Source organism: Rattus rattus, chromosome 6, assembly GCF_011064425.1.
Source record: "Rattus rattus isolate New Zealand chromosome 6, Rrattus_CSIRO_v1, whole genome shotgun sequence".
In the NCBI taxonomy this organism is placed as follows: Eukaryota; Metazoa; Chordata; class Mammalia; order Rodentia; family Muridae; genus Rattus; species Rattus rattus.
In genome coordinates this window covers 75,638,830-75,653,662 of record NC_046159.1, presented here as the reverse complement: position 1 = coordinate 75,653,662, position 14,833 = coordinate 75,638,830, and the positions used below count along the sequence as shown (strand labels likewise).

Below are 14,833 nucleotides of genomic sequence, written 5' to 3'. Positions count from 1 at the left end.
CATGGGAGTGAGAAACTAACATTTAAAAAAAAGTAATGGCAGTAATTCATGTGTTTATAATAGGAAATGAATGTAAGACTGTTAACATTCTTGTTGGCTAATGCAAGAATTTATAAGAAAAGTCACTGTTCTTGTAAGAATTCATTACATCTGGAACATTCTAGCACTAACCATTTGCCTTCAAAGCTGTAGGAAAATGAAAAGAACCCCAGATCCCAAAAGATATTTGAATTATTCCATTATTCCACAAACAAATTTAACCTCTAGAGATACTTATATAAGTCTTCCCTCAAACTTTAATTTTCTACAGTTTACTTTTTAATTTTACTACTATATTTTTTCTTTATTATCTGAAAAACTGAAATGTATTTTAACAAACAACATCTATTAAGACTTATTTCTGTTATCTTTTCTGACTAACTGGGCTTGGCACTTTTTAATCTCTGATGAATTGCTCCTGTCTTTCTGTCAGACTCATCTAGTCTCATTTGTATGTTACCAGACTTGTGTTAAGAGTTTGTGCTAAAATATGAATGTGCTATTGTACACCTAACATGAAATGTAGCATCCCTAAGCTTAAATCAGATAAAAGTCTGACACTATAGACTTAATGCAAGGTATTATGTGTAGCTCAATCAAATTCAATGTAACTGCTGATGTACATTTGAAAGTCAAATACATTCTTTGAAAACTATATATTCTACTATCATAATGCTAGGCAAGATGTACCCACTCATGCAATAGTGGTACAACTACTGTGGATACAACCAATGGCTTTCTGATTGGATTCAAGACCTGCTCCACAGGAGGAAATGCTAAGGTTATAAACGTGGTAAAAGGCTTGTGGCTCTGAAGACCCTAACAGAGAAGATACTGCTATTATTAATAAATAAATATGATATGCTTGTCAAATTGCTTTCTAAATACACTTAAATCCATAACTTATGATGATATCATCTTTTGTCAGGGAAATTTGTTTTTACATTGGATAATACTTACTGTAGAGACCCATAACTGGCAAAATTGTTTAGAATAAATTATTGTTGAGCTCTCAGCTTTAATCAAACCATTTAAATTACATTCTCAAAGGTACAGAAAACATCATGTTAAAGGGGACAGAATAATGACTAGGCAGAAGAAGTGGTACCAGGTCCTTACATGGCTCCAGGGCCGAATATTACTAGGGGAAGAGAAATCAAAAGGAAGAAGTGATAAATACAGTTGCACCCACAGAAAATCTAGGGCCAGGTGAATTTGTTACTCTGATGGAGAATCTACAACATTCCAGAAACCCAGCATGTTTATTATATACATTTTAACAGAGAGGCAGGGGTTTTGCATACAGCTGAATGGGAAACAAGGTTATTCCATATAGATAAACAAAGAGGCAGGGGTTATGGTATGTAGCTGGATCAAGGAGACAAATTTTGTTATTCTCACTAGTAGCAGTCTTATACCAACACCAGATTAAAGACATAACGAAGAAACCCATCCATCAATTTTCTTGGTGGACACACATGGAAACACCACCCCCCTCCACCCGCCCCCACTAAAATGCTTACAAATTGAAGTCAAGAGCATATTAAAAAGAATTATCACGAATGTGAGCCAAGTGAATTTCACTCCAAGGATACAAAGACGGTTCAATATATGCAAACCAATAAATATGGCAGAGCATTTAAACCGAGAACAGAAACCACACAACAATCGCAAAAGGCCTTTGACAAAATTTAGCACTTTTTTATAAGCAGACTATCTTGAAGAAACCAGCTATAAAAAGAATGTGTTTTAAGAATTCCCATCATGCCCACAAACGTGAGATGATTGATTAAGTTCCTCGATTTCAGGGCAAAAGATCTTTCACGTGCAACTGTGTTGAACTGTGAAAGAGTGAGGGTGTTGGGGACTGGCAGGCTCGAGCTGCATTCAGGCGCATGCGTGTTCTGCCTCCCTCCACCACCGGCCTTCCAACACCTTCTTCAGTTGGTTTTCTCTTGAGTCTGCCACCTCCTGCTGAGCTGGGCTTCAAAGGTGGTGGCTCAGAATAGGTGTCCTCTGCACTAATCGGCCTACCTGGGTGTAGTCTGACAGCCTGTGGTCTGAGAAGTTCCAGGTGCTTTGTACAGCAGCAGAAACATCCTAAGCAATGGCTGCCATCCGGAAGAAACTGGTAATTGTGGGAGATGGAGCTTGTGGAAAAACATGTTTGCTCATCGTCTTCAGCAAGGACCAGTTTCCTGATGTCTATGTGCCCACAGTGTTTGAGAACTACGTGGCTGATATCGAAGTGGATGGAAAACAGGTGGAGTTGGCCCTCTGGGACACAGCTGGTCAAGAAGATTATGATCGCTTGAGGCCACTCTCCTATCCGGACACTGATGTCCTCTTGATATGTTTCTCCATTGGCAACCCTGATAGCTTTGGGAACATCCCACATAAATGGATACCAGAAGTCAAGCATTTCTGTCCCAATGTGCCCATCATCCTGGTCGGGAGCAAGAAGGATCTTCGGAATGACTTGAACACAATACAAGAGTTAGCCAAGAGGAAGCAAGAGCCGGTGAAACCTGAACAAGGCCGAGATTTGGCGAACAGCATTGGCGCTTTCGAGTATGTGGAGTGTTCTGCAAAGACCAAAGATGGCGTGAGAAAGGTCTTTGAAAAAGCCACAAGGGCTGCTCTGCAAACGAATCGTGTGAAGAAAAAGACTGGCTGCTTTGTCTTTTGAAGTCTTTGTGCAAACACAGCCCTAGTACAGTTAATTTTCAAGTGCTATTTACGAATGTTATTGTGTAATTGCTAGCCTTTTTCTTTATTTATATGTCCAAGATTACAGGTCAGAAGTCATCTTGCTACTAATGTTTGGAAATCAACTGTGATTATTAATGACATTCATTCTGTCTGACCTTCCGGGGTCCTGACTCTTCTGTAACAGACCATTCTGCGTTTCACCTAAAACCCAAGGCACTAATTGAAGAACTTATTATCTGTAGAAAGAGAGACGGTAACTTCATCATTTAGACTGTAACTACTTTCTGACCACCCTACCATCCATCTATGAGCTGAGAAGAAAGCTGTTGAGTCACCACTTGAGTGTTTACTCCCTAACAACTTTAATCACCATACTTATTCTCTTGAAATGTCTCTCCATGCATCTGTGGTAGAGTAACAGCTCTGTGGCTCCATGTTAGCTACCTTATAGTTACTGTGCAATTAGTGCCACTTAATGTATGTCACCAGAAGAACTAAGATCTACCCCAGACTAGATGTAGCATTTTTGGAATACTTGGATTTTCTGATACTGATATTTGTCATTCCCGCAGCAAGTATACTGGTTGAAAGAATTTGGAAATAAAGTCATATGGAAAATTAATTTTTACAGTTTTCATTTTTTCCCTTTTCTGATAAAATACAACCATATATTCCCCCTTTGTGGCCTTTCACTTTCTGGTATGTGGTTTCACACCTGAGGCACTGAATCCAGGAAGATGGCATAGTCCCTCTCACTTGGTCTGCAGGGTCTTGGTCTAAGTCACAGTGACTCTGTTCTCTACACATAATTCAAATCCCCCCCTCCTCAGAGAGCCACCTCTTCTTATGGATGGCACCAGGTGTTAAGGTAGGCTCTTTCTCCCAGATGACTGAAGATTTTCTATGTCTTAAAGGAATAAATTCAGGGTTGGGGATTTAGCTCAGTGGTAGAGTACTTGCCTACACAAGCACAAGGCCCTGGGTTCGCTCTGGAAAAAAAAATCTGCTGAATGGTATGCTGGGAAATGACTAACAATGGGCTCTCCTCGAGGCAGATATACCATATAAAGGAATAAATTCAGTTTCCTAAATGCATGCGTGTGAATATTTGCATATGTATGGAGGAAGGACTGTATATGGCAAGCCTACAGCCAGCATTACACTTGATATATTCTCCTTAAAATAGGGAGTGAGACATGGGTGTATATCTCTTCCACTCTTAAGTACAACATTTGAAGTGTTAGAGCAATAGGCAAATGCAAAAATGAAAACGTATACAAATAGGAAAGGATTCATGTTACCACTACTTGAGATAGCATCACCCGATACTTAAGAGATCTGAATGCCTTCCAGAAAAAAAATTATGGATTTGTTAGCACTATTAGTAAAGTAGAAGAACGTAAATCAACATAAGATCAGTAGCTCCAAGTCAGGAATAGCTCAGTAGATAAAGGACTCAGCATGTAAGCATAGTAACTTCAGTAAAAAGCTGGATGTAGGGTGAACATCTAAAGTGCGAGCATTGTTACGGTTATATAGGAAAAGGAGATAGGAGAATCTGCCAGAAGCTCATGGGCCCGCTAGCTTAGCTTATGCAGTGCTGCAAAAACAGTAAGAAGCCTTGTCTCAACAAGCCTTGTCACACATGGAGGTGAGAGGACAATGTACGTATGCCATGGCACTCAGGCACCCACATTCAAAAGACATACGGACACTTTAAAAATCAATCCTCCTTTTGTACCAATAGCTACTATCCCAGTAAAAACAAGTACAAGTCCAATCCACAACAACAACAAAAAAGCAACAAAATATCTAGGAATAATTCTAGTAAACGTTATGTCTTAGTTACTTTTATATTACTGTGAAGAGATACCATGACCAGGCAATTTATAAAAGAACATTTAATTGGGGGCAGGAAGGCATGGTTCTGAGGCAGTATCTGAGAGTGTATATTTGATTCACAAGCAGGAGGCAAAGAAGACTAGCTGAAATGGTGTAAGCTTTTGAAACTTCTGAGCCTACCTCCAGTGATTACCTCCAACGAGGACACACCTCCTAATCTTTACCAAACAGTTCTACCAATCTGGGGACCAAATATTCAAACATATGAGCATATGGGGATATTCTCATTCAAGCCACCACAGGAAGTGAATGATCTTTAGTGAAAACTTCAAAACAGTTTTCTAACTGTATTTTAAAAGTATTTAAGAAAATACTAGAAATTGGGAAGTTCACTCTCAAATCACAGGTTGGCAAAACAGCCTCTTCAACAAATTACTCTGAGAAAACTGGGTATCCAAATATATAGAAAATGAAACTAGATCCACAACTCTTACTCCGGAAAAAATCTGTAACTGTTAGGGATAAACATAGAGAAAACACTCCAAGATACAGACATAAATCAGTTTTTGAAAAATATTCCAATAGCACAGTCAATAATTGTAAGAAACGTACAAATGAGATTGTGCGGTTGCAAACTTTCTGTATGGCATAGAGAACAATAAGCACACTTGTTAGCTCACAGAGTAAGAGAAAATTCTCAACAATTAGGGTTTTGAAGGGATTAATACTTAGAGTTTTAGTAAATTAAACACTGGAAGAACAAAAAAATTCAATTCATAAATGTGCAAGTTGATGAGATGTTCTCAAAAACAAGTAGAAGTAACCAAAAGCTATATGGGGGGAAAGTGTTTACTAATCCTTAGCTGTGAGGGAAATACAAATTAAAAATTCATTTAAGATGCCATACCACCACAGGAAGAATTGCTATCATCAAGAAAATGTAGTAAATGCTGGTAAGGATGTGGGAAAAGAGAAACCCCATACACTCTTGGAATAGCTGGTATGCCAATCAGTATGTATTTTCCTAAAAAACAAACCAACAAAATCTCACCTAATAGGACCAGAATATGATTAAGCTACCACTTCTGGTTATATATTTGAATACACAAATAACTGCAAAGCATGAAACTATTATTTTACTTTAATAAACTTTTGATTTTTTTTAAAAGTATTTAGAAACCATTTCCTCTGTGACAATGTTTGATAGCGGTCAATTAAGAGCATTAAATGGCTAGAAGTAGTAGACAGCCTCTGTTGGAGGATCATTCCCAAGACAGCACCTGCTGCACAATGTGTGTGTGTGTGTGTGTGTGTGTGTGTGTGTGTATGTATATAGAGAGAGAACATTTTGAATACATACACACACATATGCACACATTTCCCTAAAAGACCCATACTACAGATCAAATTATGCTTTCCACATGCTGATTTTGCATTTCCATAGCCATTTTAAGCATTATTTTATCAGTAGTCAGTCTGTTATCCATGCTTGGGTTCTGGATGATATATGGGGTTCATCATTTTCATAAAAATTAGTTACAGTTAATCTAAGTAAGGATGGCACTATATATTTTCTACATCTATGAAGAGGATAAAACTCACATGTATATTTTACAATTAGCTTCTTTACCAAATCACTGTTTTCATTTGCTAATTTGTCATATTTACTGCATGTGGATTAACTCGCTCTACCCATTATGAGATGCTTACTGCATCTTGACATAGGAGTGCAATCTGCTGATCAACACTGTGAAGAAAATAGCAGAGAGCAAAGAACTGTGTGACATGAGCCATACAGAATTCTGACTTTCTTAAATTAATCATGGTTCACAGCTGGTGAAATATAAGGGTAACTGATTTTTCCCCTGAAATACAATCTAGAATGTCAATGCATTGGGGAATGTTCAGTTTTGCTCAACAAGGACCAAGTTCATGCATTGTTACGATGCCACTCAGAAGGGCACTTGACATACTCAGAGGTTTTAGAACAAAGCCTTTGTCACAAGGCATTGCAGAAATCATCAAGTATCTGGTTTCCTGCTATGTGTTAGTGTGTTACTTCAAACTGTGTAACAAGTTCTTTTCTCAGGTACAAGATGTAATGTACCCATGGTACATTTTACAGTTAGATGGCTACCATAACTCAGATTCCTAGAAGCTTTACTTGCAAGCATCAAATGTATAAATATGTAGTCTGTTTCAGGCCAACGCAGCGATGCATGCATGCCTGTCACTAATTCAAAGAAGTGCGTGTTACTTCTGTAATTTTAGAGGAGGCTTCCACGTGACTATGCAGTCACACAAATGCTGATTTTAAACTCTGGGCAATTTGCTTCTTGTAAATAATGAAGACTTGCACACATCTCACCATACTTCCAAGTTCCACATTGATAAAGTATAAATCCTTTCCTAAGACATATCTTTAGATAAGAACAAATTTTAAAGCATATTTTCCTGGGATTGCATGGAAGTACAGTGTCTATCAATGGCTCACTCTAAGCTCTCAAGATGAAAGCAGTTTCCTGAACTTCCTCATAGCAACTAACATTAGTTTTCTTACAGTCATGAGATCATTTGTAAGATGTCACCCTGAGGATATCATGTGCCTTTCACGATCTGGAAACTGTTCACGGTATCGCTAAACATCATAGCTATCTAATTCTGATCACTGAACCTCCTACTTGCTCTCTAAAGCTGCATATGTAGCAGAGGATGGCCTCGTTGGGCACCAATGGGAGGAGAAGCCCTTGTTCCTGCTAAGGCTGGACCCCACAGTGTAAGGGAATGTCAGAGCAGGGAGGTGGGAAGAGGTGTGTGGATGGGTGGGAGAACCACCTTTATAGAGGGGCAATGGGATAGGTGGTTTATGGACAGGAAACCGGGAAGGGGAATAACATTTGAAATGTAACTAAAAAAAATCCAATTAAAAAAAGATGACTTCTAGTAAAAATAAGATAGTTATATTAAAAAAATAAAGGAAAATCACCACCAACAAATTAGGAATGTAATCAAAAGCAGCCACCACAGAAGATGGCCAAACTGCCTCTTATCTCTGTGATTGTTTCTTTGCCTTCACAAAACAAGATGCCTAATGAAGTAACATTCAAATTTGTAATTATCATGACTACAGGAATTCACTGTTTTTACTAAATTAAGACTTTGATATTCAACTTCAAATTCATTTCATATGCATCGTTTTGTATGTTTTGCAATATGTAACATATTAATATTAGTAGGACATGTGCATATTTTACCAAGAAATGAGGATTGCACATTCAAAAATCTAAGTGTGCAAAGGCACATTCAAACACAGACTTTTCTGTATTTGGGACAGACTTCTAAACACAGTTAACTACTGAGAACTGATGAGCTCTTGGTGTCCACTGAGAAGAGCTCTAGTTTTTCCGTATTAGTTTATAGCTAACTTCGTTCATAATGAAATTTATTCTTTTTCAACTTGGAAACCAAGTATGAAGAATCATGTGACTCACAGCTACATCAAACAGAGGACCTTATTAACCTAGTAACCTATCTAAAATTAAAGGCTCCATTTTAGCACAAAATTGTTATACTTCCCTCAAAATTAACCCTCCCAAATACAACCAAGTATAAAAATCAGTGCTGTTAGTTTGCCTGTGGGTGCATAATAGCATCAAACGCTAACTTCTCCTCATCACCAGAAGGGTTACACTGCACAGATGACAGGAATTGAAGCTGCGCGAGGCCTGTAGCTGTTGTCTCCTGGGTGTGTTCCATGTGCTAAAGTTAATGTTGCCCTCATGACTATGAAGGAATTCTTGTTAATAGAGGATTTAATGATAAGTATCTGACTGGCGTGCTTCAAGAATGTCCCTATATACACAAGGTAAAGGTGTATTTATTTTCTATCTAGTTTAACACAAGGAGAGTTGTTACCTTTCTTTGGCATTCAGGCACTAACTACTGCTATTGTGATGGGTAATAAGTGTACCTGTAAAGACAAGTAAAAATTTACAGAAAACTAGTATAGGTCTGTCTTCTGTTTTTATAAAAATTCTCTGTAAAATTAAGCACTCTTGCAGTTCAATGGTGATCATCCTATAATAAATTACAAAGATTATTCTGAAAACCTTGTTTAGGTATATTCTATATACATAGATTCACAGATGAATGAACACACACACACACACACACACACACACACACACACACACACACTTAAACATATACAAGTACCAAGTACCAAATGCTTTAAGAGGTAGATGGAAGTGTAAGATTTTTTTCATTATTTACTGGTTACCCTGTCATTTAGAATTCTATCAATGCTTTGTCCTTTTCTTTTTAATCTTTATTAACTTGAGTATTTCTTATTTACATTTCGATTGTTATTCCCCTTCCTGGTTTCTGGGCCAACATCCCCCTAACCCATCCCCCTCCCCTTCTATATGGGCTTCCCCTCCCCATCCTCCCCTCATTACCACCCTCCCCCCAGCAATCTCGTTCACTGGGGGTTCAGTCTTAGCAGGACCCAGGGCTTCCCCTTCCACTGGTGCTCTTACTAGGATATTCATTGCTACCTATGAGGTCAGAGTCCAGGGTCAGTCCATGTATAGTCTTTAGGTAGTGGCTTAGTCCTGGAAGCTCTGGTTGCTTGGCATTGTTGTTCATATGGGGTCTCGAGCCCTTCAAGCTCTTCAGTCCTTTCTCTGATTCCTTCAACAGGGGTCCCGTTCTCAGTTCAGTGGTTTGCTGCTGGCATTAGCCTCTGTATTTGCTGTGTTTAATGCTGGGGCTGCCTGAGGACATTTCAAAATCTCTAGGGTCAGCCTTGGGAAGCAGCTCACTGCCGACATGCCTTCAAAGATTATACTTCCACTAGTCCCATCCTCCATATTTCCTACCCCTATGTTCCCATCTCCCCTTCTTCTTCTTTCACCCCCCTGCTCTCTCCTGCTCTTCCCCACACATCTGCGTCCAGTCCACCATGAGGCAGTAACCTCAGCCACAAGTCAACCATACAGCCCCATGACCATGACATCCTACTAAGGCTGTGAGAATCAATAGACAAAGGACCATGGGCGGAACCTTTAAATTATGAAACAAAATAACTCCTTTAACCAGCAAGAAGGCATGGAATTCCTTGGTTAGATACAAAAGAGATTTTATTCAGATCCCCCAGCCTTAAGCTTACTCTTGAGTACTAGTGTCTATGAGACAATGCTTTTATTTCTGCAGATGCATTAGGCTGTGTTATCAAAGAGGAACACAGGGATTTAAGAACCCCCAGATTTTATAAGCAGCCAGACTGTCTGCCTTAGCCCAAAGGGAGACATTTTCTACCATAGTGGGTAGTTAACAAACCTGGCCTGGTCTCTTGAAGAGGAGCTTTAAAATGATCCAAGGCTGCTATACAAACATCCCTGAATTATTATTCCAGAACAAAGAGAGTCACTGTTTCTGTTCCTGTGACATACAGAAATGGGAAAGACTTGTCTCCCAACCATTCCGCATGTGGATTAAGGAGGGTGCGTGGCAGTGCTCATCAGAATCATCTGGCCTTTAATTCTCTAAAGGCAAAACAAAACACCAAGGCATGTCTAATGTATGGGCATTTCCACATCACCTTTCCTGGAAAGCACATGTTTCCTATTTCGAGGTCACCCTGACACACTCCCTGCTGGAGAGCATCAGGGCTGGGCTTGCTTCCTGGGAATGTGCTGCCAACTGACTTTGAGCCCTGCAGAAAGCTGAGTAATGGAGCATTAAATACCAACAATCTGGCTATCACAAGGTCTTAATCTCTTTAAGCCCCACAGGGATCAAGGCAAACATCAAAATAAGCACACCAAATGTGACTTCAGATGATTATTTAGGTGGAAAAACCCAAAACACTGGTGCGAGCATGTGAAGCCCAGGATTATTCGTATTATAAACAGCATATTAAGACATTGTCCTCTCAGGCAGGCAGCAATGCAGGAGAATGGTTGCCAGACGTCCCATCGGCCTGCCATGTACTCACCCAGGGCATGGGCAAACAAGGATGCCAAATGCAAACAGAGTTTACAGAACACCATCGGATGAGCTTACCCAGGACCTGGGATACCCCAGTCTACAGCAGAGGAGAGTTTAGTTTCAACTATCTGGGAATGCTCTGATTTGTTTTTTAGTGGAATTTGACTTTCCTTCTGTGCTAGCATGTGGGTTGGGTGCTATAGAGCATACTTATGCCCTTTTAAATGAATACCTCAGAGTATGGCTGAGAGTCTAATGGAGAAAGCTAAGTCCTCAACTGTCTGGTCTTTGAATATTGATTTAAGTTACTCCTTTGGTGTCTTCTGTGTTTTGTCTGCAAATATGAATAATTATTTATAACCAATACAACTATGGGGAAGTACTTTTTAAAAGCATATTTAAAACAGTTCAAAGTGTAGCGTACAGAAGAAACTTAAGACATCGTGGAGTGGCCAATGTCCGTACTCTGCTTTGTGTTTGGGTTGTGTTTGTGTTAGTGTTGTGCTTGTGTTGGCTGATAACCCTGTGCAGCTGTGGATCTTTGTATCAGGGACCAGACATGAGCCACGACAAACCAAGCCTCCGGTGGCCCACCTCTGACCAGCCTCAGGGACAATAGCTGTCCAGAGCTGCTCCGCTCCTTCTCTGAAGTGCTGCACTTCTTGTCCAGCTTTGTGTTTCCATTGTAGTTCTCTATATGGTGAGCTTCAGGAGGAAAGAGACATTTGAGAGGCGCGATGCCAGCCCCTAGGTAGGAGATACACACAGATGTGCTGATGAGCTCAGTGTGAGAGATGCATCTCATCAGCTGCAAGCGTGTGTGTGTGTGTGTGAGTGTGTGTGTGTGTGTGTGTGTGTGTGTGTGTGTGTGTGTGTGTGTGTGTGTGTGTGTGTGTGTGTGTGTGTGTGTGGTGTGTGTGTGTGTGTGTGTGTGTGTGTGTGTGTGTGTGTGTGTGTGGTGTGTGTGTGTGTGTGTGTGTGTGTGTGTGTGTGTGTGTGTGTGTGAGTGTGTGTGTGTGTGTGTGTGTGTGTGTGTGTGTGTGTGTGTGTGTGTGGTGTGTGTGTGTGTGTGTGTGTGTGTGTGTGGTGTGTGTGTGTGGTGTGTGTGTGTGTGTGTGTGTGTGTGTGTGTGTGTGTGTGTGTGTGTGGTGTGTGTGTGTGTGTGTGTGTGTGTGTGTGTGTGTGTGTGTGTGTGTGTGTGTGTGTGTGTGTGTGTGTGTGTGTGTGTGTGTGTGTGTGTGTGTGTGTGTGGTGTGTGTGTGTGTGGTGTGTGTGTGTGTGTGGGTGTGTGTGTGTGTGTGTGTGTGTGGGTGTGTGTGTGTGTGTGTGTGTGTGTGTGTGTGTGTGTGTGTGTGTGTGTGTGTGTGTGTGTGTTGAACAGGAGGGCTTTAATGTGGATATAATTACCGTATGCCTGTGGAGGCAATAATGTTCCTAACCCACATTATCTGCCCACATCTACAGCATAAACTAAACAGCGCTAAGTAATGTGGTTTATTTCATCAGCACAGACCCGTCTTTTTCTTGCCAACACAGCCAGATCTGGCTCTTTGCTGGGTACACAGAGTTTGTGAACTCTTTTTGTGAGAAAATTGGTTCTGCTTATATAATTACTATTTCATGCATTTTACTTCACATCTGCATATGGGAAAAATATGTATAGATACAGCTTATGAAACATGTTTCCTAAAGATGCCTTAGTAAGACAAACGTGATGCAAATGTGTCAGTGTGGACTTGTTTGAACGAGGTTCAGATTTGCATTAAACCCATGGCCTTGCATACAGCATGGAACACGACAATGTGGTATACCATTTGTCATGACATTTGGTTGATATTTGGTTCACTTTGTCTTCTTACCAATGTAAAATGTTTAAAGTTACAAATGAGGAACCTTATCTATTTTCCAATGTATCAATAACTATTTCAATATCTGTTTATCGTGTTTATTGCCTAATTTATTGATCTGTATTTCATCTAAAATTGGAGGAGATTTATCTCAAAAGGAAACAGTTTCTCTGTTTCTTAATGATCCACAGTTATTTCTACATACATCTCAGTACCTGGTCTAGTTTGTGCTCAAAAGATGAGTAACTAGGTAAGTGAATGCACACTCAGAGTGGTGGCAAATAGTCTCCTATTTGTCCCTGTCATTCCTACGCTGTACTGTGGATGACATATTGTAGCTGGCACTCTGCAGTCTCCTGAAGTTTTGCTGTTTCTGTTGTAATTGAATCTTCATAATATCTTGGCACCATTTCTGTCAGCTCTTTTGTCCTTTGAATTTCTTTATTTATGTCATTTGCATTTAATATACTCATAATTACATAGTTTAAAATTTTCTCTTTTTTCTCTGTTTATTCATATTTTGATTATTTTTATCTTTCTTTAATTAATCATGAATTCTCCCAAGAATATGAAATATAGTTGATGAGTATACAATATTCTATATTTATATTTTACTGACAAACTACAAGCTGTCATCATCTGTCAGTTTGTTATCCATTTGTATTTGTGTAATAGATTATTTATAATATATCTATATTTTATAATTTGTGTTATAGATATTACAAATATCTATTATTTATATCTATATTATATATGATAGATAATATATAAATATTTTGTGTTTATTATATGCATATAAATTGTATCATATGCATTATATATAATACAATATATTTACATTTAACAGTTAAATAACTATTTAATTCGATAGGTAAATAACTATTTAACATGAACATTGAACTATATCCTGTTAAGAGAAAGTTTTGCAGCATTCACATGCCATTTTTTTCAAACATAGACCCAGATAATTTAGTTAATATTAGTAATACGATTTTATTTATAAAGTAAATACATAAATATTATGACTAGTTTCCTTCCATTCTTCTTGAAATACATCAGGTAGAATGTTCTATAGCACTTACACTAAATTGAACTTTCAAGAAAGGATTGTCCAGGACTACATGAGCTCATATTTCATGAAAAGTTTTAAATGTTTCATTTGAATAATGTATTCTGAATCACAGATACTAGTTACTTCTAGAGTCATTTAGAAGCATCCCTAAGGCAAAAATTAGTTCACCATAGTTAAGACTTATGAAGACTTTTGCAGTTAGACAGATTATAAAAGTGACACTAGAGTTAATGTAGATGGTAGATGAGAAATCTCAGGCCTTGCTTCCAAATAAAAGCATGTAGGTGACAATTTACAAACCAGTAAGCCTTTGCTAAAAATGAATAGCATCTCGGTCAACACAAAAACAGGAGAGAATCATCATAGCCTCCAGGACATTGAAGCAAACTTGTAGTCAGAGGAAAGAAACTGAGATTTCCAACCAGCATCCATGAACCACAAACAGCATCTTTTAACCTCATTCAAGCCTTTAAATATCTGTGTTGCTGACTGACGTGATTGTGACCTCCAGAGATCTCAGATTTCAGTGCAGAGAGATCTATGGACACTCAGATCACTCTCAAGTTCCTGGCTACAAGAACCATGAGTGACAATAAATGTAGTAACACAAGCCATTGGTAACACTGTGTGACTATTATGGAGTGAATTGTGTTGAAATTCTATCCATTAGTATCTCAAAATGCTGTTTTGGTCTGGGACAGGGTCTTTACAGAGATGGTCAAGTTAAAATGAAATTCTTAGGGTAGAATCCAGTCCAGTGTGATGAGTATCCTTATAAAGGGGAAGAAGGATTTAAAGGCAGACTCAAACAGATACATAAACAGACATGCATACATATGTATGCTGGTATTCACATGCACATACATACATATACACACAGACACACAGACACACACACACACATAGACTTGCAATGATAAAGAAAGAAATTAGGGTGCTACGTTCACAAGCCCAGGGGTATTAAAGTGGGCTACTAATGAAGAATCTATATGAAAAGCATAGAGTGGACTCTCACAGTCCACCAAAGGAAATGACTTTGTCAATACCTTGGCTTAAGATTTCTAACCCTCACATGGAGGCTGGTGCAAAGATTCCACTCTGTGTATTTACAGGTTGTCATGAGTGTTCTTAAGGGATGGATGTGTACAGGGCTTTGTATGTTTAGGTGGGCAATTGTACCTTATCAATTGGGTCAGAAAAAAAAAGATTTCTAACCCTCAGAATTTTGAGGAAAAAAATGTTACTTAAGAAAATAGTGAAAATAGGTCAATTATTGTGTTTGAATCGCCACTCACACCTTATCCTTTGAAGGTCCACTCATGCTGCAGGA

At 38.9% G+C, this 14,833-nt stretch overlaps 1 protein-coding gene across 1 annotated transcript; it reads left to right on the top strand.

Moving 5' to 3' along the window:
• Window positions 1-1,989: 1,989 nt before the first annotated feature.
• On the top strand, window positions 1,990-3,371 carry LOC116902777 (transforming protein RhoA-like). The gene has a single exon (XM_032905119.1). The coding sequence runs from the start codon at window positions 2,147-2,149 to the stop codon at window positions 2,726-2,728; it is 582 nt and encodes a 193-aa protein (XP_032761010.1). The 5' UTR covers window positions 1,990-2,146; the 3' UTR covers window positions 2,729-3,371.
• Window positions 3,372-14,833: the final 11,462 nt, after the last annotated feature.

Excerpts from the sequence above, each read along its gene's own strand:
- LOC116902777 (XM_032905119.1), top strand. The coding sequence starts at position 2,147 with ATGGCTGCCATCCGGAAGAAACTGGTAATTGTGGGAGATGGAGCTTGT.